This window comes from Polyodon spathula, chromosome 18 (genome assembly GCF_017654505.1).
Source record: "Polyodon spathula isolate WHYD16114869_AA chromosome 18, ASM1765450v1, whole genome shotgun sequence".
Classification (NCBI taxonomy): Eukaryota; Metazoa; Chordata; class Actinopteri; order Acipenseriformes; family Polyodontidae; genus Polyodon; species Polyodon spathula.
Genome location: NC_054551.1, coordinates 27,406,239 through 27,431,681, shown reverse-complemented (window position 1 = coordinate 27,431,681; position 25,443 = coordinate 27,406,239). Strand labels below are relative to the sequence as shown.

At 37.6% G+C, this 25,443-nt stretch overlaps 1 protein-coding gene across 7 annotated transcripts in view; it reads left to right on the top strand.

The window, feature by feature from the left end:
- LOC121330766 (ras GTPase-activating protein nGAP-like) overlaps positions 1 to 8,452 on the top strand; it is an 87,103-nt gene extending 78,651 nt beyond the window's left edge. For 5 of the 7 annotated variants that reach the window (XM_041277506.1, XM_041277503.1, XM_041277501.1 and 2 more), the window contains 7 exons: positions 190 to 391; positions 1,650 to 1,849; positions 2,372 to 3,296; positions 4,213 to 4,341; positions 4,976 to 5,178; positions 5,510 to 5,597; positions 6,315 to 8,452. In XM_041277506.1, coding sequence (XP_041133440.1) covers positions 190 to 391; positions 1,650 to 1,849; positions 2,372 to 3,296; positions 4,213 to 4,341; positions 4,976 to 5,178; positions 5,510 to 5,597; positions 6,315 to 6,482 — 1,915 coding nt within the window. In that variant the 3' untranslated portion in view covers positions 6,483 to 8,452. The remainder of the gene's footprint in view (positions 1 to 189; positions 392 to 1,649; positions 1,850 to 2,371; positions 3,297 to 4,212; positions 4,342 to 4,975; positions 5,179 to 5,509; positions 5,598 to 6,314) is intronic. The other 2 variants (XM_041277505.1, XM_041277502.1) reach the window with 1 other exon arrangement.
- Positions 8,453 to 25,443: the final 16,991 nt, after the last annotated feature.

Genomic DNA, 25,443 nt, shown 5'->3' with positions numbered 1-25,443 from the left:
CTTCACTTCTGGTTTAAAATAAAACCATTGAGTGTGTCGTAATGTTTTTCGGTATGTACCAGATAAAGTTGGTGTACATACTAGTGCCCAGCTAGTTTGGAAATGTGTACATGATAGTCTATTAACATAGCTTGCAAATGTCAAAAGCTGTCAGTGTGTAAAAAAAAAAAAATTGTATCTGTCTGTCAGGTTTGGCAACAAGGAGGAGTACATGGCATTTATGAATGACTTCCTGGAGCACGAGTGGGCTGGGATGAAGCGATTCCTCATGGAAATCTCAAACCCGGACACGATATCCAACACGCCTGGGTTTGAGGGGTACATAGACCTGGGCCGGGAGCTCTCTGTGCTGCACTCGCTTCTGTGGGAGGTGGTCTCACAGCTCGACAAGGTATGTGGCCTGGGGGTGGAGTCACCAGCACTAACAACTCACCTTCACATTGTGTGTGTGTGTGTTGTTCCACATATGTTTTCTCCTACCCTAGTATAATATTTGGAACTTGTTTTTGTAATCCTTGCTCTTGTCCCAGTTCATACTTATTCTGTTTAAATGCTGGTTCTAAGATGACAGTGTTTTTGTTAACTGCTGTGCAAATACTGAAAAAATCGTATGGCCACGCACAGTGCATGGGTCCACTGCTATATAGACTAAACCTTTCGATTTCATATGGGTTTTGTTTAATATATACGATGTATTGTAGGACCTAAAGTAAACACTTCAATATTTTGAAGTTGTGAAGGGAAAAGTGTGCTTGGTGTGCTGGTGGACAAAAAATGTGTTATTCTAAGGCTGGGTTGTGAAGATTTGTTGGGCAGCAGCCCCACCTACTGGATTGTTATGTCCCTACATCTAGCAGTGTCAGAGTAAATAATGTGGATTTACCAGCATTTTAATGTTTTTTTTGTGATATGTTCCATGAGATCTTGAGATTGTGTTGTGAAAGTAGCAATTGTTGTTTTCAGTTAGTCTTCATAGAAGTAAGCATTACATCTTTAGCAATATAAGTTTTCTTCTGCTGGTGAATGCTTCATTAGTACATATTGTAGAAATGAAATGGTCAAAACTAAATGCAAAACAGAGACATAGACGAATTTACAAGGGTGACTTGGTAACAGCAAAGTTTTGACCTAACAAGGTGTGTTTGGGGCTTATACACTTTTCTCAGACCCCTCCTCCCCATGCTCCCCTCCCCCAGCACTGCACTCTCATGTTAAGCATGTGTCTTGTCTTTGCCACATAACAACCTTCTGCCAAACTACCCAGTGCCTTAGCCGTTTTGTAGTCTGTCAGGATTGTGTTTATTTTCTGTATCATTTGTACTTGCCACCTCCCACTTTTACTTTTCTTTTGCATGGTGTGTTTTGATTCGGAATGTCAGTAATTATGTAGAAGCATGGTTATATTTGTATTACATTTTTTTGGTTCCTAATTTCTTTCCCTTTTGTTTTTCCTCTTCATTCCTCTTCCAAATTGTGATGACACTCCCAACCCCTTCTTTCTTCCATACTATGTCTTCGTGGTTGCGCTGGCCTGCACCAATGCATTATGGTACTGCTCACACCACCACCACCACCACCGACACTCCGCCCTCTATCATCCCATTTGAAAAACCGGGGGGATGTTTCTGCCATGGTAACTTGCAACACAGGGTGAAAATTCCTTCCTGCAGGCGACTGTAGCTAAGCTTGGGCCACTTCCACGTATCCTGGGTGACATCACCAGGTCTCTGTCTAATCCGACGCCCATCCAGCAGCAGTTAAGACGGTTCCAGGATCATAGCTCCTCCCAGAATATCAATGGCAGCGTTGCTTCAGGCCTGCACAGGATATTTGAGGACCCTGGGGACAGGTACTGTATAATAGGTGCTGTGACAAATATATTCTGGTATTACCTGTGTCTACAGGATGCCTCTCGCACCATTTCAATACCCTGTTACAATGCCAGAACTTTTATCCATTGACTTAATGTGATGTAAGTTGCCATGGTCCATATTACAAGCCAGTAACAAGATGGAGTATATGCCAGTCAGTTTAATGTTAACAAGAATAATAACTTTTTATGAAACATCTGCTTGTAAGAAAAGATATGGAATATATTGTGCTGCAGGTTATACTTTTAAGTATTGTGAGATATTTCTACTTGATGGAAACAGCATCTAATTTTATGTGAAAGTTAAACTTAAACTTTTTGAAATGTCGTATTTCCATTTTAGTTTTTTGGTGCATAATATGTTGAGAGTCTTTTCATCTACTGTCTTATTTTATACATTTTATTGTTGATGTATTGGTATTAGTGTTGGAATGTAGAACTGAGCAATTGGGTAACAGTGGAGACCTTTACTCACTATTTCTATGTATTTATTATTTCCAGTGATTTACACAAAGTAAAGTCACCCACACAGGAGCACATGGATGGATACTTCCGGAGCAAGCAGCTGCTTCCAGGGCAGCAGTCGTCCACCCAGAACATAAGCTACTCTGACAAGGAAGATCGGGAAAAACTCCTGCCCAATGGCCGCAGCGTCTCGCTCATGGACCTTCAGGACAGTCACATGAGCCACAGTGAGAGGGTGTCTATCCATGAGGTGTCAGCCAGGCTCGCTGGGAGCCAGCTCTCTGTGGGGGGGCACCCACACAACCAGCAGCAGCCTCACCACCAAGCCCCTGCCAAGCCCCCTCCACGGGAAGCACAGAACATGCCTCAGAGCGCCCCCCAGATCCGCCGACCGCTGCACCCTGCACTAAGCCACCAAGGCAGCCTGCAGCCACTGTCCTTCCAGAACCCTGTCTATCACCTCAGCAACCCCCCTCAGCAAGCCTGCGGGCCAGACTCCAGCTCGGAAAACCTGAGCACTGAGAGCTCACGCAGCCACAGCAACAGTGAGGACTTTGCTGGCGCTGTCAAGCTGAGCGCCCCTTCCAACAGTAGCGTGGAGGACTTCAGCAGGCGCAGCACGCAGAGTGAAGACTGCGCCTCCCGGCGCCACACCGCGCCTGATCGGCACGCCATGCCTCCGCCTGTGGCCCTGCCTAGGCAGAACAGTGCTGGTCAGGCCCAGATTGTGCTTGTGGAGCAGCACAGCCACAGTGGGAGTGGGGGTGCCAGGACACCTCGATCACTGCCGCACAGTGCCTCACTGCGCAGCACAAGCAGTGTTACAGGAATCCCACCCCCTGCAGAGGCGTCTCTGCCAAATGGAAACCGTTCCAGGCAGCAGTCTACCTCCTCCAGGGAGAGCCCAGTGCCCAAAGCCAGGATGGTACATAAACAACAACAACCTCAACAAGCTCAACAGGTAAATGAACGAGACTGCTGTTTGTGTATGTGTGGCAGTTAAAATCTTTCTAGGGCCTCAAAGCAGTGCTGTAGCATATGGTCAACACACCAACCCTTTTAACTACTGTTTTGGATTCCCAAGCCAAAGGCCACCTTGATTACATGACCCACACTATATGACATTGTGTGTGTGTCTGAGATGACTTGGTTACCTATTGGTATATCCAGATCCGCAGTTACTCGTCACCTTCTTTCACTATTAGTCATATGGGGCTTTTTATTGATGAAGGTCACTGCGGTGTTTTAAAGCCAAAGTGTGATGGTGTAGTGGACTTTAGGGTTCTGTAGCTAGTGTACAGACATACTGAAAACATTGCACATTTTTTATATGGAAATTCAGAAATGGGAGTCAGGTTTGAGTATAATCTCAGTACTGTGGATACATGTACTATTCTGTACAAATGTACTTTATATAATAATGTGTATGTGCTTTAACAGTTAAACCATAAACATGTTTTATTAGATCTGAATATCCGCTTGATTCAATGTGCACAATGTGCCATTTATTTTGCAAACATATACAGGGGGTACAGTACATCACAGTAGGTACATGCTGGGGAAATGTCAACACAGCTTGCCTACACCTGTGGGTATCTCTTTCCTCAGCTCTACTGCTGGCACTCAAGATTTCTGTGGTTTGTTTAGCAGCATCTGTAAACTTTATAGAAACGAAAAAACCAACATACTTGTGGGATGGAGAAAACGCCCACTAAAATGGTTTATGACATACTGTAGGTTTTTGGAAGGATATCAGATGCCCTAAATTAGTGTCCAGCAGTTTAAACTGTGCTGTTCACAGCAGCACAGCCCTGCTGCAGCAGACACAGGCTCTGTTGGCACTGACTGGAAGTGTGTGTGCGATGTCCTTGCTTCAGGTGCAGTCTCCTGTGGAGTCGATTACAATGTCTCCAGTGGAGAGGACGGCAGCCTGGGTCCTCAACAACGGGCAGTACGAGGATGAAGAGACAGAGCAGGGTCGGGATGAGAGCAAGCATGTGGAAAAGGTAAAGAGCGATTTCAATTTCATATGCAAAGTGTATAGCACCCTGACAAAAATGAAAACGCATTTATATTATCTCATAAGTGTTCCCCTTTTGATGAATGTAATGACACAATGAACTTATGTGTCTGTTTATTTTAATGTACTCCCTTTTGAAGCCTGCCTCTGGGTTTGCATAAAATAGTTTTGTCTTTGTGCTGGAAAAATGGACAAGGTTTCATCCCTCAGGTGAGTTACATTATGGAAACTGTGCTTATCTTTTTGTTTTTGTTGGGGTTGCACACTGCAATATGTAAAGAGCTGGGGAACAGGGCTTCACATCCCAGCTCTTAAAAAAAAAAAAAAAAAAAATTATAAAAAACTAATATTATAATTTATTATATTCCTGTTAAAGGGAAAAATTGCATGCCACTGAACAGCAGAACAATTACTCTGCATTCCTTAATTACTTAGACTGACTGTTAATGAATACAGAGTCAACTGATTTTAATTATGGTAGGTTTTAAGTGAACACCGTATATTTACCTTATTAACCCAAACATAAACTTATTGTTTTCTTTCAGGTTATTATTATTTTTATTATCATTTTCTATATGACATAAAAATAACCGTCACTGCTGTGTGTTTGCTCTTACAAGTATGAGCAGGAGATTGCAAAACTGAAGGAGAAGCTGCGGCTGTCGAGCCGGCGCCTTGAGGACTATGAGCGGCGGCTCCTGGCCCAGGAGCAGCAGATGCAGAGGCTGTTGATGGAGTACAAGGCCCGGCTGGAGGACAGCGAGGAGAGGCTGCGGCGGCAGCAGGAGGAGAAGGACAGTCAGATGAAGAGCATCATCAGCAGGTACTGAACAGCACATGAGGTGTCTTTTTAATTCTTTTTTTATTTGTGTTTTTCATTTTACAATACAGAAATATACACTGACGTTCGAACGCTACCGTGGTATAGCCATTTACTGTGTTTTACTGATTTATTTTATTTTGATTTTAATATAGCTTTTTATGTTGGTTTTTTCAATTTTAATGAATCTGAAGCATACATGGACTGTATTACTTTTATATCACGTGCTTCGGCAGTTTTCATTCACTAATTAGAATTCGATATTAATTCTGTGGGAAAAAATTAAGAAATTGATACTTGTTTTCATAAATCCCTGTTATCTGTCTGCTTTTAGGTTGATGGCAGTGGAAGAGGAGCTGAAGAGAGATCACGCTGAGATGCAGGCCATTATTGATTCTAAACAGAAAATTATTGATGCACAGGTAATGAACTCACTGGAAAGTTGGTGGTGGCAAATGGAGTACCATTAAACATGTAGTTCCCTTTCAAGTAGGGAATATTAACTATTACAAAATGGGTGTTTCCCTTTAAGACACCTGAACTGAAGCGAGAATCTTTGGTATAGAGTTTTTCAGGTCGGGTGTCTTAAAGGGGAAACACCCATTTTGTAATAGTTAATATTCCTATTTCTGGGAACCACGGTTATGGTAAAAACGTAATGTTTTTCTGCCTTTGTACCGCCATTGCATTGCACGGTGCTGGGCTCTGTTGTGTGCTTAAGCTCAGCTGTTTTAATGTTTTGACATTTAGGATGAGTATCCTGGAGAAATAAGGTGAAAAAAGGGGCATTGAGAAAAAACACTACGGTTAGCCCTCTGTCCCTATTTGTCAGGGATTTTGGCTTGTTTGTAGAATAGAGGGGTTTGCCAGCCTTATGGTTCGCTTTGTCAGCTAAATTTAGAAAGGAACAGTGCTTGAAATAGACTGGTACTTACTGGTGTCAGTACTGGCATCATTCCAGACCTTTCGGCACTGCCACATTCTAATAACCATAATTTTGTTTTTTTTCATTATGAATGATTTAGTTGAGTACTATCATCTTTTAAGCCTTGGGAAGGGGTGAAGAGGGGGATTGGTTCTGGCTTCCATCTCTGTTTTGCCTGACTCTCTCTCTCTATCCCTTTGTTCCCATTTTCTAGGAGAAGAGGATCTCCTCGCTGGATGTGGCAAACTCGCGGCTCATGAACGCATTGACGCAGGTGAAGGAGCGCTACAGTGTGCAGAACACCCGCAATGGGATTTCACCTACCAATCCCACCAAGCTGTCCATCACGGAGAACGGAGAGTTCAAGAACAGCAGCTGCTGATGACATCGGCAATGACACCCAGCACGGGGAAAGCGCTAGCCAATGGGTCACTAATGGACTGAAACCAACCGGTTTACTACTGGTGCTGCTAAATCAACAGAAAGAAATAGCCATTGCGTTTGGTTCCTGTTCACAAAATATATAGATAAGGAATTTTGCCCTCCATATCACTGTATATAGAAATATGTTGTATGGGTCTGTACAGAGATGTATTGTAAGATACTGCCTAGGAAAGAGGGTCCAGGGACTAGGGGGGAGAGATTGTAGATTATTATTATGAGTTTGTGAGTTGTGTTTTTATAAATAACGTTCCCCTGTGCAGACATAGAGAAGATTTATGCGGGATTTTATGAGTTTTTTTTTTTTTGTGTGTGTAATTTGGAGATTCATTAGCTAGGAGCTGTACATATCATATAGGCAATACATAGTAACAGTGATTTATAGAATCAGTATAGGTTGGAGTAATGTTTTTAATGAAATTGTACAAATTAAAGGAAAAGTGATGGCATTTTATGCACTCAATTTGGCAATCCAAGTTTTGTTTTTCCTTTTTTTTTTTAATCCAAAAAAGTGCTCTTTTTAACTTTACAGATCCAAGGCTGCCCAGTTCACTGCTTCTTCAGAATTGCTTCCTGGTATTTTTGTACCCAAAGAGGACTTTCTTTTTTTTCTTCTTTCTGCAGTTGGGTAAAAATATGAAAGTTTGCCTTGTTTTCTGGCAGACATATTTTGAGCTTTGTTAAAAATCAATGAATGCCTCTTATTGTTCAGTTCATGGTAATAACAGTTGTCTGCCTGTTAGAAGGTTTTAAATGTTCTTTACATGTTGGTGATTTGCAATTTGCTTGACCGTTCAGTTAACAAAGTTACTTTATCCAACCAAGCTAATTTGATGATCATCCAATAATTTCACTGCTAGATGAAAAAATTACTAAAAACAAAACAAGTCAATTGCAAAACCCGCACAACTGAAGAGTGCTTCATAAAGTGTGTTTTATTAAGTTGAGTCACCTTACTCTCAAGCTGTACTTGTTTACACTTCAGGATAATTGATGGAAAGAAAGGAGTGTTTCTATAAACTGTCTATATCAAATTAACAGGGGTATCAAGGCATCATTAAGTTCTTTATAACAGAAGGTATATTTCCATTAATATGTAAATATTAACTTTAAAAACAGTAAGACAAACCTATCTCTGTTAGTTATACTAACCCAAATTAAGGGTCCAATTCAAAAAGGCTTTGTGTCAATGGAAAATGCTTGTCTTCAGCATGTGGTGCTGCTGTGCAGGTGTACATTTTCACCAAACTGGGGCATTAAAAAACTCAATCTAGCAATCAGACTAAAACCAAGAGCTATCTTTCCTATTCCAAAAATTTAAATAACTCCTGACGGAAACCTCATTCTAAGGGAACAAAGATGGAAAGAAAGGAAGGACGCTCTCGGTGGAAGATGTTTGCAATTAAATGAAACTATTTATCTCATTAGAAATGCAATAGTGGTCATGAATACCATATTAAGAAAATGAACGTTTTATTACCTCCAGTAATTAAAGGGAGTCTTTTGTTGAATAAAAAGAAGGATGGATCACGAAATAGTAACAGCACATACTGAAGAAAACACAGTTAGGAAATTGAACCCTGCCTATGAAAGCCTTAGCTGTATCTGCATTTTGTACCTGTAAGCCTTTGTGCTTTTGATGGCACCTGTTCACAGATGTTTAATGTGTAGCAAACGCAGTTTGGTGTGACAGAATAAGTCTTCCCATTGGCTAAATAAAACTGCAATCAGGACTTATGAAACAGTGCTAACTAATATTAACTGTATTTTAATAAACAAAACAAACAAAAAAAAAAAAAAACTGCATTACATATCAGGCTGTACATTGCTTAACAATGCACCCAAAGATTTGTTCAATAGGGTTACTACATTTGATGTAAATCCTGATTAAAGATTACTGTTTCAGTGTAAGTTGCCAAATCATTTCATACCTCTTACAGCTGGAATTTAATTTTTTTGTGTGGAAGGTGGTAAAGGGGTTTAATTTCATTTTCATGGTTGAAAAGGGATCTCACACACACACACACAGAGGTTATTGTGTACAATTTAACAACATAATATATTGGCTTAAATAAAGTTTGTTATTGAATACATCTGCTAATGTGACTGGCAGATATAGGAGAGGCTTTGCCTTAAACAAAAGTGAGAATATATTACAATGACAAAGTCTAAAAATGTGCAGCTTTTTAAAGCACTGTCGAACAATGCCTCCAGTTTTCTATAATCCATATGGTGGTGCTGTTTGATAAGAAAGCCATTGTTGGTTTTATTGGAGCAACAGAGAGAGAGAGCAACAGGCACACCTTTTTAGTGGGAGGTGACTTCTGAAATTTATGTAGTTCTTTTTATTTTCCTGTTCTTTTCTTCTGAATTGTTTTTTTTCTCTCTAGTGCTTTGAAGGCTCATAACTCTGCCATGTATCATTCATGCTTCTCGACAGTAAAGCTCAATAAACAGTGTAATTTCAGTGCATCCCAAGTTACATCCAGAGCTTATAGAAATATTTTGAACATGATGAACAATACGAAGGAGATAAGGAAATAAAGCTCTGCTTCTTGCAGTGTTTTTTCAATGTTGAATAACAGGATACACACAAATAAATATTGAATCTCAATTTAGTTTTTTTTTTTTTTTAATGAAACTGAAATAATTATGTGGAATCTGCTGTATTTAACACTGACTTTCAATAAAACTATATATATATATATATATATATATATATATATATATATATATATATATATATATATATATATGTGCTGTTGACTTCTTATGGCACTAGTGTATTTTAAGACAAAACATGGCTGAAATCCATGATTTTAAGCTTTCCTGTTGCAGGTTAATTGTATTATATTGGGTTAAAGAATTAAGCTACAAGGAATCAATGCTACAAAGCCTGAGCTGGGATAAGGCTGTCAATATTGAATTAGGTAGGGGGACCGCATTGTTTCAATCTTGTGCAGAATTGTCACAGATACACAAGTAAATCCAAGGGCAATGCATTTGATGCTCAGAAAAAACACAAGGGTGACTGATCACCAAATATATCAAAGTGAGGAAAAAATTCACAGCCAACATTGATTGGCAACTGACACGCTTTATCTGACCCAGCTAATTTTAGAATCACATTTGAAAGATGCACTTCACTAACTGGTAGAGATACATGATTTAACTGGTCTTGCCAGAAATAACCTGGCAGTATGAATAATGCAGCTCGTCTGCTGTGTTTCACACAAGTTAAACATTTTATTTTATTTGGAAATTAATTTTTTATTTTTAACGATTTTGTTTCATCGATATTACATGTGAGCAATGGCATGAACACAAAAAAAGATCAATGACAATAAGGCATTTGCAGTTTTAAAAGGTGGGCAATAATGGACAGAGGCAATGTAGCATGATCTAAAACCATATGCGTCTTAGATGAAGATTTTACATGATCGTATTACTTATGATGTGGTGGCTACTGAGGTAATAAATGTCAAATATGTATGTGCACATGTCCTATTTTCACCTATTATTTTGGTAAGTATTCCAAGGAATTAAAACTCGAAGGATACTCGACTAGGCATTTGCTACCTATTCCATGCTCTGGTTAGGTATGTGTGAAGAAGACATAAATGCTTATAAATCATCCTGTACCTGTATGTTTGATATATTCTACAGTTCATCCATTTTAAAATATTTCTTCATTACTGAACATATTCTTTTTTATTCAGAGTTTAATATTTTTATTTGTAACAATTGTGTTCTAGTGTTAAGTTCCATCTAACTGCTATTTGTATCAATTATAAAACAATCGGTTTCTGTTTACAAAGTGGTGCACAAGTCAATCTTCTCAGTGAGCTGGTTCAATGTACAGTACAAAAACATTAAACTATAGAACTAACGTTAAAAGTTTTGGACCTGAAACTTCCGTGATTTTCATGTGGATATATGTGGCTCATTTCCACTTGCAATCTAAACCATGAAATAGCAAAGTGTTCTCAGCAGTTCAAAGCACCATACTGTGAGATAATGACTTGACAAGCCTACTGATTCTGACTCACTGAAGCATTAAAACTGGAATTAAATCTAGTATTATATAAATAGTGCATCAGCAGCTTTTCAGTGTAAAAGCCTACAGTTTATAAAGGGAACTAAGATGTATGATACAGTACACAAAGCCTTCTGTCATAATACAACTCCATACCCAAAATCAGCTCTTGCAACAGAAACAGTAAAGTATTTATGGTTGGCGCCAAGTCAACTAGGAGAAACTCAAGGTGGAAATGTAGAATGTTTCATATTTAGGTTATACATAGAACATTTCGACAGATTCTTTATTTTTGTTTGTTTAAAACTAGCTTTGTGATGTAACACATAACGAATCATTATGCAAATTAAGAGCCTCAAATAGTTTTTAATTACCAATCCATTACGTATTTAATACTTAAAATCTCTTTGCAATATTATATTTATGTATTATATATTTATTTATACAGTAGTGTATTTGCAAGATTGCAATATACTCTAATTAACCTCAAATTAATTCATTTAAAAATAAAAATATTGGAATGTCTCTAGTATTTTTTGTTATTATACTCAGAATAGCTATTTCTTTAGAAAGTGTTCCCCCTTTTTCGTTTCACAAAATTTGCATCGTTCATATCATAATACAACACATTTGTGTTATTATTTTTTTTTTTTTTTAAGGGGCCTTCATTATGTGAATATAATTTCTAGCATTTCTATACATATTTGTGGCAGAAACACTGGTAAATAAATTTAAATATTGGGGAATTAGAGCTAATAGAGGAAATCCACAAACAGGATGGATTTGCTAACAGCGTTTAGATTCTGTTTCGTTATTATGTTTGATCACAAAACCTTAAAAATGACAAATTAAAATACCACTCTGTGAAGTATGTACAGTTTGCTATTCTGATCATATGTGGCTGAAGGAAGTTAACTACTGCAACTAGCATCCTGCTGGGCTTCTTGCTTTGTACATTACTGAAGACATTAAATTACAGGGCTGTTCCATCTTAAAAGGCTTCCTGCTTCCCCCTCTAGTTCAACATCATCTGTGGCCTTTTTTCTCTGCTATTAAGACTGTTTTGATGTTGATCAGCAACAATAAAGACAACTTCTTAAGGGAACTGATTATCTTTATAACGAGGCTTGTCTTAATGCTGCTTGCTTCCCACAGTGTCTCTAACAGTGTGCTGCTAGCTAATGATTACATCAGGGAAGTATTTAACTCATTACACCTAGTGCGCCATCTAGCATCTTGAAGGCCATGTATCATAACAAAGACCATCAATGTGTTGAAGTTATGATCCTTATTGTCATTCTTTTCTCTCTTAATCAAAACACAATAACAGACAGTGTGAATCGTTAACTACATGTATTGAAAACAATAAAAAAAACAAGTATGTTTTAAGAAAACTAAAACATAGTGGGAGCTTAAGAAATGTCACAGGCTTCCATTAAACCTCTCTGCACACTAGCAATTTTGCGGCAACGTTTGATCATTGCTGTTCATTGCTTTGCACTCTCCTTATAGACCTTCCAACAATACCCAGGAGAACCACTGAGTATTGAATACTTCCTCTTTAGAATGCCAGTCAGAGACAGGTGTCACTATTTGTGCCCTGCGCCATCCTTTACTTACATTACTGTATACTCTTTTGGATGCACTGATTGGATGCAGTTAAGCACAATACAAGAAAAAACATTTATTCTCTTCAATGTTGAACAATCTCCTAACCCTGTTCAGTTGTTCTTGTGTGACGACCCTTTTCACAGGACATCCATGGATTACCATACCGCTGATGAAGGTACTCTCAAAATCAGATTACTCTTGTTTTCTTCCAATAATAAATTCATAATGTAGCGCTTCATGGACAGCAACAATTAAACATTTGAAAAACTACTTATGTATTGTATTTTTACTGCATTTTAGCACAAGCATGAGACCAGACTTGATTAAAATTAATGTTTAATTAAGAAGCAATTATATTTCACAATGTACTGGTTCTGATTCCTTGATTTTCATTGCACGAGAATATCTGTTATTTGCTTCATGCTAATGTTGAACTCAGCTTTCGCCAAGACGTAGCTTCACTGCAGCAGCTTTTCCTCTGCCAGCTAACGTGGATTTCCTAATAACCTGGTTTTAATGGCAGAAGCGTTATGCTGGCGCCAGGGATCAGCCAATTTGGAGCCTCCCTGCTGCATCAGCACACAACAGAGCAGTGATGCTGGCTCCAGGGATCAACCAAAGTGAAGCCACTTTAGCGCCTCAGCATGGCAAACGTCTGGAATGGCTGGGTGGGTCACTTCACAGGTGTTGTCAGGTGGGCATCGCCCGTCTTCTGTGTTTCGCTGATTAGCCTCCAACACCTCAGGAAGACTCATTAGTGATGTTGGTGTTCCAGCGCCACCCCCCTACTTATCCATCCATTCCTTTTCATTGATGTTAACTTTCTCCATCAGCTATCTTTTGAGGTCCCCAACTGGCACCTTTCCTTCTCAACCTCAGCCTCCTCAGAGAGAGCCTTCACTATACGTTGCAACTTCTGTCTACTGAATCCAGTATCTCCGAGAAGCAGGGTCATGGAGTGCACAACGAATCCCTAACAGCCCACCTCTACTGGTTAATCCTGGACACTCCACCCCAGTGGCAGACTCAGCACACTGGAGTATCTTCCTCTCATATGCCTCACCCATGGAATCCTGTCATGGCACTATTAGAACAAAGCATTCTGAGACTGACCACAGAACAATGTCAGGTCAAAGGATAGTTGTAGCATTCTTGGTGAGAAAATAAGGTCTGCATTCTCCAATCTACAAGTCTCCAACTGTCACAGGCGAATCTTAGTTCTAATAACCTTTTGTGTGATGGTTCCGCTCTCAGTGTGCCAGCTATTGCTGATATGGGTGGTGAGCTGTTGGTCTTATTATTTCACTGTTCCTTCAGTGCCAAACATTGCAGCATGTATTACTTGTTTAAATCATAATTGCTATAGTCATTTTTAAAAAGACAGGTCTAAAATTAGCTGCAAGAAATTGACTGAAAACATATTCGGTGTTATTGGTTCTGTATGTAAGGAATTTAACTGGGTATTTTTTTTGTTGTGCAAGAGTGTAACTTAGATCAGCGCATCTATTATTGAATCCCTGGCCATCCTCTTATGTAACAACTCACTGAGGAAACTGGGCTACAGCCAGAACTTTATCACTGCTTAAGTGTTTCTGAAAGATTATCAAACTCATAACAAAAACTGCCTTCCACTTCACAAAATCCAACGTCTACAACTTCTTATTCCAATCTGCAACTAGTTCCCTGTCTCCTACCTTCTCAAGTTATCATTTTATTCCTGCAGCTTATCCTGAAGTAATTCCTCCACGGCCCTGGCTGGGTCACATTACAGACACAGTGAGATGTTTAATTAGATTTTATGGAAGTTATCTAGAAAATCTTACAATTAAACATTAATTTAGGACACCTTATCAAGATGGTTTTATGCTATAGAGTTGTTTTCATTACTTTCACATTGACATAGGCTTAACCCTTTTAACAAATAACAAAGACTGTAAGCCCTTCTGACTGCCGGCCATTACACTACAATGGAATTATTTAACAAGCTGTGCCCTGTTAAACTGTAACTGCATATTTAATACAGTGGGGTATCATTCTCAATTGTAACAGTAATTAATTAATATCACACTTCACTAGCTGATAATGTGCTCTGAATTGGAAACAATTATTATAACATGTTATGTGCCAGGTTTATCCTTAGCATTTTGCAAGCTAAAAATGATATGTTGCAAGCCACAAGAGGCTTGAATAAATTGAATTAAAAAATATGGTCTGCTAAAGTCTTCTTGGTTTAGGAAACTGTGTGATATTATCAACCCTACTCTTCTTAGGAACATTTACAATGATGCATTTTGCTACATTTCAGTTTTACAAATTAGCAGTGAAGTTTATGTGGCTTGTTTGATAAATGGGCTGGTAAACAATGCATTGTGCAGAACATCGGGCTGAAGTCATTTAGCTTTTTTAATTCTCGCAGCTGTGCAGTAACGCGGCCAACAGCAGGTTCCTTGGGGAGAGAGGGACGCAGTGTACAAATGTTTAATAGCACCAATTTGTAATTCAAGTGACTTTACTTCCATTGCTTTCAGAAAGCCTATGACTAGCCATTCATCTGGCTGTCAGAAAACAGCAAGGATATGCTAACAAGAGAGAACCACTATTGCCGTTTTACACACTATCAATACAGAGCCTATTCTCGCACTGGATAGACCAGAAGATTATACAATGCATGTCCCAATAAAATAAAACCCCAATTTGAAGACTAAAACTATACATGGAACTTATCTATCTATTCCCACAGTAGGCTGTACCAAATTCAAATTTAGAGTTGTTTTTGTGTTCATGTATTTTTGTGTATATGTGTGTATTTTAATATGTTGGATTATTATGTTGTATGGGTGTGTAGGCATATTTGTAAATAGGTGATCAGATAGTTTATTGATCCATCTACTACTACTATGACTATGACAACTACTACTACTACTAATAATAATAATACTAATAATACTAATAACAGTAATAATATGCAAAACAACTCACAGAAAGAAATAACTCATGATGTCCTGTGGTGTTTTGGTTACATTTTAAAACAATAATAAAAACTATCACAGGCAAAAAGAAATTATTCCTGTAGTTAAGTCTTTTTCCTGGCTCCACTTTCATTTCTGCTGGAGTCTGTGTTCTGCAGTGTTAGCGCACAGTTTCAAGGGACTGCACTATCGATTAAAGTAGCTTTACAGAGCTAATGTTTTTGAGGACTAGAGTGCTTCTTAAATTATGCTTCAAAGCTCTATTTCGTGGGCCAGCTCCTGCACTTGTTATTCTAACCTGTTTCAGTAAGGCAGTGTTCACTGCATGTTTCATTTACATGCTCAGGGTTGTCTTTTGTATTTCACTTGTTCAGTTAAACAGCACTGCTGTAGACTGGCAATTTTATCTTACCTAGCAAATTTCAGCTCCCCACATTTAGTTTCTTTCTTTCGTTGTTTTGCCATCATTCAGATTTCTTCACATAACTGTTTTTGTCAGTACAACAGACTTGATCACTAGCCATCAAAAGTAAACAGCATTATTGGGCCTTTGAACATAACTAATGTGACGAATAGCTCACATGGATTAAGAGATGACACTTCCAACAGTTGTGAAAGATCAACCAATGCTAGGTCATATACTGTATAAATAATTATACTATATAACAAATCCATTGGCTGCCAATAGAGAATCAAGTAATAAATCATGTTTTTATTCAAATCATGAAGCAGTTTTTGCAACTGGGGATTTAGCCATTCACATTTCATTGTCTTCTTTAATAAAATGAATACCAAAGAACTCCACTTGTCTGTATGTGTCTTTTAAATAAATATAAACATAAGCTTTTGCTTTGGTGGTTATGCAGTTAACTGTGAACATTTTGCTACTCCAGCGAATTTGCATCTAATTACACCAGGGTTTTTTTTTTTTTTTTAATTATTTATTTTTTGCAGGCAGAAAAAAAGAAAAAGACAAAAAAAAAATGACAAAAAAAAAAAACAAAAACAGTTGATCACAAGAGAATATATTCTGTCCACAACATTTAAGCATGAAGAAACTCAACAATTAGTATGGTGTATTCTGTCTCTGAAATGCTTTCCTGTCTATTTACAGAATAACAGCAACAATCAAGGGACTACTGAATGGGTCAAATCAGCAACTCTTGATCACCTTGGAAACCTTAGTAACAGCAACTAGGTGGATTGAGAAAACATAAATAATCTTGAGAATGATTTGAAACAAGAACGCATGTGACTGGAAAGAGCAAATATGAACATCACAAAATGATAAGGACTGACTGTCAAAAAAAATTTCAAATTGCGTGTTTATAATGTTTTCCAATTAAATTCCCAGTAGTTACTAGCTTTAACAAAATGGTTTCATTCTGCATCTCAAATATCTCTTTATACATGTTCAAACTTCATCTAAATCCACAAGCAGATTTTTAGGACAGGTTTGTAAGTAATCTATGTCACTCTCACACACAATACTGTCATTGACATCTAGTCTATTGTACATTTGATCACAGCCAGTTCCTCTTGTGACAGGTGTCCTTTGATTGAAAAGCACCAAAACATTTTCTTTTCTCACTTAAGCCATGTACACTATTGAACAACTCAGCTACTCGAGCCTCGATCAGCCTCAGCACAGCTTACCTGGCAAGGTTGCACTGAAAGCACAGCTCTGATCCAAGGACAATGTCTACATATCTTAAGAATTCCTGTGCCAATTCCTATAAAATAAAAGAAGACTCCACTCAGGAGTGACAATTTTGTTAATGTGGGCAAGGCGCTTGGTTTGACAGTTACAAATAGCAATCAGAATTTGATTTGTAGAAGTTTGCATGCTTTTCCCAATCCTCTAATATGCCAATTAATCATTAGGTGGCAGTGCTGAGCTGACAAGTCTAAAAATGGACCTGGGTCAAACCATATGCTTCGTAACCAGTTTACTACCAGGTGTAGGATAATATGAAGCACCTGGCAAGGGAGTCATATGGGACAAATAAGATGTAATGATTGTGAAGCAGTGTTCTCAATAGTCAACAGAGCTAAGCATTTTCTGAATTGACCTTCGGTATATAATATCATTATTGTCATCATCATCTAAGTTGAGGGAAACTGAGTTTCCTTATAGGAATGGATATGAATTATGAGATTGAAGGAGCAGCTATTAAACGCAGAGGCATGTAGAGTGATTGCTTCTGCAATATATCCTTTCTTACCCCTATAACAGCCCATTAAAGGTCTGAGACTACAAAAATAACGTGTTTTTGGGTTATTGTATGCTGCACTACTGCATTTCCAGTTCAGAACTACTGTAAACAAACAACAACAACAACAACAACAACACAAACACTTATTAAATAAATAATAGTAGCACTTTATGTATTTCTGTTGAATGTGTTTAACACATATTTGAACTAAGCATCCATTAATTGTACTGTACATTCAAAATGCACTGATTGAAACAACCTTGTCTCTGAGAATAATAATTGCCCACGATAAATGCCTGTTATGTTTGGGGGTTAATATAATAAGTGTGGAGTGCATCACATTTACATTGAATTCAAAGCAATTTAAAGGAATTAAATAATATATTGTTTTGTAACTCAGCAGTTCCTCGCCATGCACACGTCTGTTGATTGCCTCAGCTACATATCCAAGGAAAGATGCAGTTTGCCATTTGAGACAGTTAAATACAGTGTCCCATTAATTGTCTCGCATCTGCACACAAGGTGCATCTAGTGCTTTTTAAATGAGTCTGACAGTCCCATTTATGAAGCAGCTCGACAGCATGATCTAACAGTGGGAATTGGTTGAAAAATCTACATTAATGAATGTTCATCAGCATTAATCATAAGTGACAGAACCATTTGCTCCCTTGGCCCTGTCGTCTGTGCCATGTACAGGGAATCACAGTAAACACCTCCATACAAGGTGGCAGAATATTTTAACAAATAACAAACTGCAGTCTTTTTTAACACTTTAAAGACAGAGGGGTGTGGCAGAGTGGCTGCAGTGCGCAGGCGTTGGCATTGGCACTCAGCATTGTATTTAATAAACAAAATAAACAGTTAAACAAAAACACACTAATAAACAAAAGGGCACAAGTGCCAAAGTAACAAACACAAACTATAATTTTTATTATAAAAACAGGTACCATGGTTCACTGGCTTGTAGCATTCGCTCTTTCTCTGGTTAATTCTCTCCCAAACTCTCTCCAACTCTGGAATGGGCCGGAATGGGTCTTTTATACTTTGGCTGGAGCCTTAATTACCATCCATATTCCCATGGTCTTTACTGGGATACTTTACGAGATCGGCATTTCGCCGGTCTCAAATAATAAACAATCATGGCGGACTGATGATAATAATAATAATAATAATAATAATAATAATAATAATAATAATAATAATAATAATAATAATAAAATACACAAGAGGCCACAGCTCCTGTCACACTGATAAAACAGGGCTGAAAAAAAATTGCTAATATTTACTCCTCTGTTACAACATATTTTTTGTGATGACATCATACCTTTAAAGACCTGATAAGCAACTTTGATTTTCATAATATACAGCCTATTTGTTAAGTACAAACACTGCAGTGGCTTACTCTCTTTACACTAAGAGGACTGCAAACATTTTGGATTATCCTACATAGCCAAAACCAATTCCGAATTAAATTAATATATTATTTATATATATATATATATATATATATATATATATATATAATAATATATATATATATATATATATATATATATATATATATAAAAAAGCAATAAAAGCATAAATACACAGCATGGCGTGAAACACATGGCAAAATGGTGATTTTGTAGCACGAAATCGGTTCGTGAGGTGAATTATTAAATAGGGTCAAAAAGAAAGCCAACCAAAGACTTTCTACCAGCGTTAGTATAAAAGTAAAGGAGCTGAAAATTTGTCATATATTTAGTATATTAATAAAGAGAGGATTCAAATTTGTCTCTTTAAATACAGTATATAAATCATATAATTATTCTTCTCCTAAGTAGTTAAACAGAGAAGACCTAAAGTCGGTGTACTTTAGTGTTTATTGTACTATTATTGTTTCTTGACTATGACAACAGTTCACTGCTCTTCACTTATAGAACCCCATGCCTCTGCAATGGGGATAGCAATGATCCATTTCAGAAATCATGTACCAGTGGTCCCACTCGCTATTTTATGCGTTGCTGTCCAAGACTGTTCTCTGAAAGAAACTGCAGTTTTCATATATTTCTTTTTTAAAGAGTATCTTCAAAGATAATGGCCCAGAAAGTCTTCCCACAGAACATTCCCATGTTTGTTCACTGGAGCCCAGCAAGCCACAGTCTGCTTAGCATATCAGAGACAGAGATTTCCCTGCTGGGGGTCTGCTCCAAAAACACACCATGATGGGGTGGGCTGCCTTCAGGTGACAACTTGTTATATTATACCTTTCCTCCAAGCAAGTACTGATTTATTTAAATTCTAGTTTAAAAAAAAAAAAGCAGAAGGATCTATGTTCGCCATATTAATTTTAAAGAAGAATCACTGACAAAGGGCTGACATGTTTTACAGCACATTTTCAAGAGGAGTAATTTATCATAATAGGCCTTTTAATAGGTTGGCACTTATCTACAGGAAGTGTTAATAGCATTTTAAGAACTTTACAGCATACCTATGATTCAGCTTTCCTGCTTTTCTGTTGCTTCCATGGAAACCTGCCAAAGAGCCAGAGAAAGAAAAGAGATCCAATTCTAATGGATATTTTTCCACTGGAATGGTAGTGTACGTGTCGATATCTTAAAACTCTAATGGACTGTCTCTACCTTTATGATCTAAATTATTTAAATACTTTAGTTTTGAATCTGTCAATACTCAGCTAATGTACATCACAAGCCATCACGGGATGCAGGATTATTTTAGTCTGCGTTGTACCCTATGTGCTAAAGCCTGGCCTGGAGGGAAATTCTGTTTTTCACAGGAGCCATGTGCTCAAGGTTATTCAGGAAGACAAAAGGGAAAAGGTTTATCGTTCAGTTTAAATAAAAAGAAGGCAAGTTCAGATCATTATAATGATACAAAGGCAAAAATACAAACAGGTACCAGAAACTATAATTAATTTGTAGCTACCGACTTCAACTATTTATTTAATAGTAACTTGTTGTGGACTGGTAAATGTGTAAAATGTGGGTTACTAAGCTAGCTTTTTTTTTTTTTTTTTTTTTTTTTTTTATCAATTTCTCATAAGCAGTAATCTCCTTTTGCCATAAACAGCTGACACACTCATTGACACACTAGCTAACAAGTCTAGTTCTGTTCTTCTGTTCTTAAAATCCAATTTCCTTCATGGATCTCAGGATCGTTTTTAAGAGTTGAATGTCATCTCTAAACTGCATCACACCTAGCCCGGTCTCCCCAATGGAATGACACCTGAATACACCACTTTGAAGATTGATCTTAAAAGGCTGAGGTTTAGGGTTAAAGTTAAGCATGCAACATTGTCATAACGTATGGACACAGCTTTGAATTGTTCAGAGGACACTGGAGAAATGTCAGTGGATATTTGTTGAGATGTGCTTTAATCCCATGGGGCATAACCTTGAGATTATATTTCTTAACCCTCTGTGATATCCCTCTAATTGTGTTTCATGGGAGCTCATCACTATTACTGATTGCCATTCCCATGCTGGGAAAGATTAAGATCAATGTATCAGGGAAATGTGTTAAACCCAACACCAGCTAATGAGAGTACTGGTGACATAATAGTTTCAGATAACCTAATGGGCAAGTCAGCAAATAATTCCACTCTATTAGAGAGAAATGTTAAGGGTTGTGAAATGAAGAGGTCACATCATTTTAGCAGGAAATAATAATAATAATAATAATAATAAATAATAATAATAATAATAATAATGCATTTATTTTGTATAGCGCCTTTCATTACAGTTATCTCAAAGCGGTTTACAGGTAACATAAAAACAATTAATACATATTAAAACAATTAATACATATTTAACAACAAACTACAAAAAAGCCAATTGATAAAAATAAGTCTTTAGGCCCGATTTAAAAGCCTCCCTAGCCTCACAGTCCTTCAAATGTCCCGGCAAATCATTCCAGAGGCGAGGGGCCACAGAACAAAAGGCCTGATTGCCCATTGCGCGCAGCTGTGTCCTAGGCACAATTAGTTTGGCACTACTGGCAGATCGCAAATTGCACTAGAGCACATAATGACAAAGCATATCCTTCAAGTAAGTTGGACCCAAGCCATGTAAACACTTGAAAGTAAGTAGCAAAATCTTGTAATCATTCTATATTTAACTGGTAACAAGTGAAGAGATGCTAAGATTGGTGATATATGGTTGTGCTTTCTTGTTTTTGTTAGCACCTGTGCAGCACTATTTTGTACCTATTGCAGTCTTTGAATTGCTTTTTTAGAAACTCCAGTGAACAAAGAATTCAAACAGTCCAATCTAAATGAGATGAAGGCATGTATTAGCTTCTCTGCCTCAGGCAATGATAAGGATGATCTCAGATGAGCAATGTTTCTCAAATGAAAAAAGACACTGCAATTATTCTTGATGTGAGCTTCAAAAGACAGTGTTGTGTCAAACCTCACACCTAAGTTTGTCACTTCAGGGGCTGGACTGATCTCACGCCCATCAATTAGAAACCTGAAATAATCAACTGTACTATTCTGGTGAACCACTAACATGGTTTCCATGGTTAATTTGTAGCTGTCAATACAGTGCAACAGAGCAATGGGTTAGATTGTAATAGGAGTAAATCAGAGAAATGTCGAAGCAAAACAGTTTTATTCAGATTGAAAACAAAACATACAGCGTTGTTTTTGTGTTTCATCCCTTAAATTAAAACAACATACATTATTAGACAGGCATGATAAAAAAGGTCGATAAATGTATAATGATCACAATTCTATGCTACAACATCATTCTGTTCACCCCTCCCATATTGAATTTATGTAGCATAGAAAGTTTGGATTCCCCAGTTACTTCACTGTCATGAAATCATAGCTTGCAGTTGTATTCAGTTATTCTTTGTGAAAGGTAGACCCTCTAAGGCTATCACCAAAAAAACAGCAGTGCTAGAATTCAAAGACATGTTGACTGATGCATTGAATTTCCATGTCAAAGAGATCTCAAGTGTCCCCCAGGAATTAAAAGAAAGTTTTGACCATTCTTGCTGGTAGAAATATAACAGTCAAACCCAGTGTGATTCAAGCTATTGGTAAACCTGGGAGAAAATTAGTTGATCTGCTGTTGACCTGTTGCGACTGGTGGAGCTTTTGGTAATGTGTGAAAAACCTCAACGGACAGCAGGAAGTTCATGTTTTAAAAAGACAAAGCTTACGCTACTGTGTACACTGATACAAGACAATAATATATACGTTTAGAATTTTTTTCAATGACTTGGGGTGGGAATTCAAATAATAAGTGAGCCATTTGTGAGAGGTTTGTTCAATCTACTGTTGTACCAGACTTCAAATCTCCCCATTTGTATGTACCATTCTTCCCCAGAATAGCGCAAAATCAATCACCTAATGAAATACGAAGAACACACTTGGCTACGCCTTTTGTAAAATTGTCTTAACTTGCTAAGCAAAACAGCCTTGCATGTGCTAGGCAAAACTGTTTTTAACTAGATGCAGTAAGAAGAAACTGAGTGATTCAGTCTGACTGATAAATTCTGGAAGTGAGTTCCACAATCTGGGTGCATAATTACAGGCTGCTCAGCCTCCTAGTGTTGAGCCAAGATGACAGAACAACAAACAGTAAAGCGCCCAACAAGAGATTCTACACTGTAGGTCCAGAGCAAGATTATACAGTATATTCTCTGCTTGACTGGATGGACAAGTTTATAAAAGTTAATTATGGTAAAATTGCACATTAAATGTAAAGTTTACCACACTTTCCATATACTCTACGCATTTATATATAAAAAAAAAAAAAAAAAAAAAAAAAACAGGCTGCAGAGTTATCAACATAGTAACACAATGGATATGGAACCAAATACAACAGAGATATTTAATATAGGATCACACTGGTACTGATATGGTACAATCACATGGTCATTTAATGGATTACCAGTGTGTAATGCTTCATACCATTGGTATTTTGTCAAAATATTAACTTTTAAACCATTGTGGAAAACTGAGCGACCTGTGTGTTTTGGCCTAGCCGCTACACTGTATATATTGCACTGGAAATGAAGAGCTCTGATTGGCTGATGGTAAGGCCAGCAAATTAGAATTCCACCTGGCCTGCCAGATCAGGAGGACCAATTTAAAACACATTTTCAGGAACCTGAAAACCAAAATAACGGATGAGCTGAGGGCTTCACACACTACCATCTGTTTCCCTTAACGAAGCACTGGCACAGTTGTCTAAATGTTTCCTATTATTCAGCATCCTGTTGACTCAAGCTCTTAAAAAAGAAGCAAAGTTACTGGGTATATCTGCAGGATACAATTCTTATCTGAAGCTCTAAAGGGGTCGGGGCGGGATGGGGGAGGTCAGCTAGCCATCCCTAAATTTGCACCGGAACACTTGCATCAGCAGAGCAACACGACTACAGATTTCAATTAAATAAAGCTGGGACCAATAAGGTCCCAAAAAGGCTGCATTTATTAAAACGTAGGGTGAACATGCTATATGGTAGGACATATCCAAGGAATATGAGAAGCACTCAATATTAATTCAGAAACTGCCTTCTCAACTACATTAATCTTGATTAAAATTGACTATATATAAAACTGCCTTGGACCAGCACATAAAAAGGAATTTCAAATTATGCTTAAGCAGTAGAGGAGGTATTTTTGAAATCTTCATCATTCTTATATTATATTTTATTTTTGTTGCTGTGTACAATGTTTAAACCTTTTAAAAAGTATATGACATGAGTTACATATATCAATCATCTAATAGAGTGCACTTGAGTAGTGATGGAAATTGATATAACAGGCAGTGTGAAATGAGATGAAAACAGCTTTATGCATGTGCAAACAATTATGCAGTCTCCCATCAATTTAGTTTAAATCAGCTGGACAGTTTATTTTAAATTATACATCTTGCCTTGCGACTTTCGGCAACCAATCAGTTCACACATAGCGATGCCATTACTTAATGGCAAACATCCATTTTTTTTAAAACTCCAAGCAAGTTCTTTATTTTGTATTGTACATTTGGGGGGGGGGGGGGGTTATCAACTTACTAATACAGTACATGTATTATTCATTAAACACTGGCTAATTTAAACCCGAGTTATTTATTTTTCGCTCTGTTTTTTATGATTTTTTTTTAATGTTCACTGTTTTTGTTGGCATTTGAATGATTAAGGATGCAATAAGATCTAGCTAATTAAACCGCATGCATAGTTGGACTTTTGAAAATAATTAATGTTTACAGAGTACTGATGTTTACAGAGTACTGCTTAGTTTGTGCTATTGGGGTTCTGATAGCTAAAACAATCTTGAGAGTTATACAAAGTGTAAATAAACTGTGGTCACTATGAGGCTTTTTTGCTCCAAACCGTGGAGATGTAATGTTCTTGAAATGAGGGTAAAAACATGAGCAGAACTTTCCTTTAGTCACATTCAATGCCACACTGGCCTAAAGCTTCAGAGTTTAAACTTTGAAGGGTCCAGCTGGAATCTGACACTGATTGCTATAGCCTCTGTATTGCACAGAATGCTCCATGCTAATGGCCTAATTACTTTTCTTTCACAGCCATTAGCAGTCTTGGTTAGTGTGTTCCTTTTTGAAAAACATTTTCTAAAATGATTAGCACCATAAGAAAAGGTGCCTATAAAATGTGTATTACCCATCTAGTAGGAAATTGCCTTGCTTTGAAAAAGCGGGGTGACAATCTCATATTTACTTGGATGTTCAAAAGCCAGCAAGATGCTTGATGACTTTGCAAAGTAATTAATATGATAACAGAGAAGGCCATAGACTGCAAGCATCAGTCAATTCTATGTTTAAACTACTGTATTGGCCTTCTGTCACATCCCATCATGACAGGGGATCTCCAGCACTGATATTCCTCAGCCTACTGTATATTATATTGAGTTATCACATCTATAAAAGTACTGCTGTGTCACGTTATCAATGAATAGCAATTAACACCACCTTCATAAAATTGCTTTTAAAATATTGATGATAAGTCCTGTTACCGATTATAACAACTGTCCAAGATACAGGTAAATAATCTCTCTCTCTCTCTCTCTCTCTCTCTCTCTCTCTCTCTCTCTCC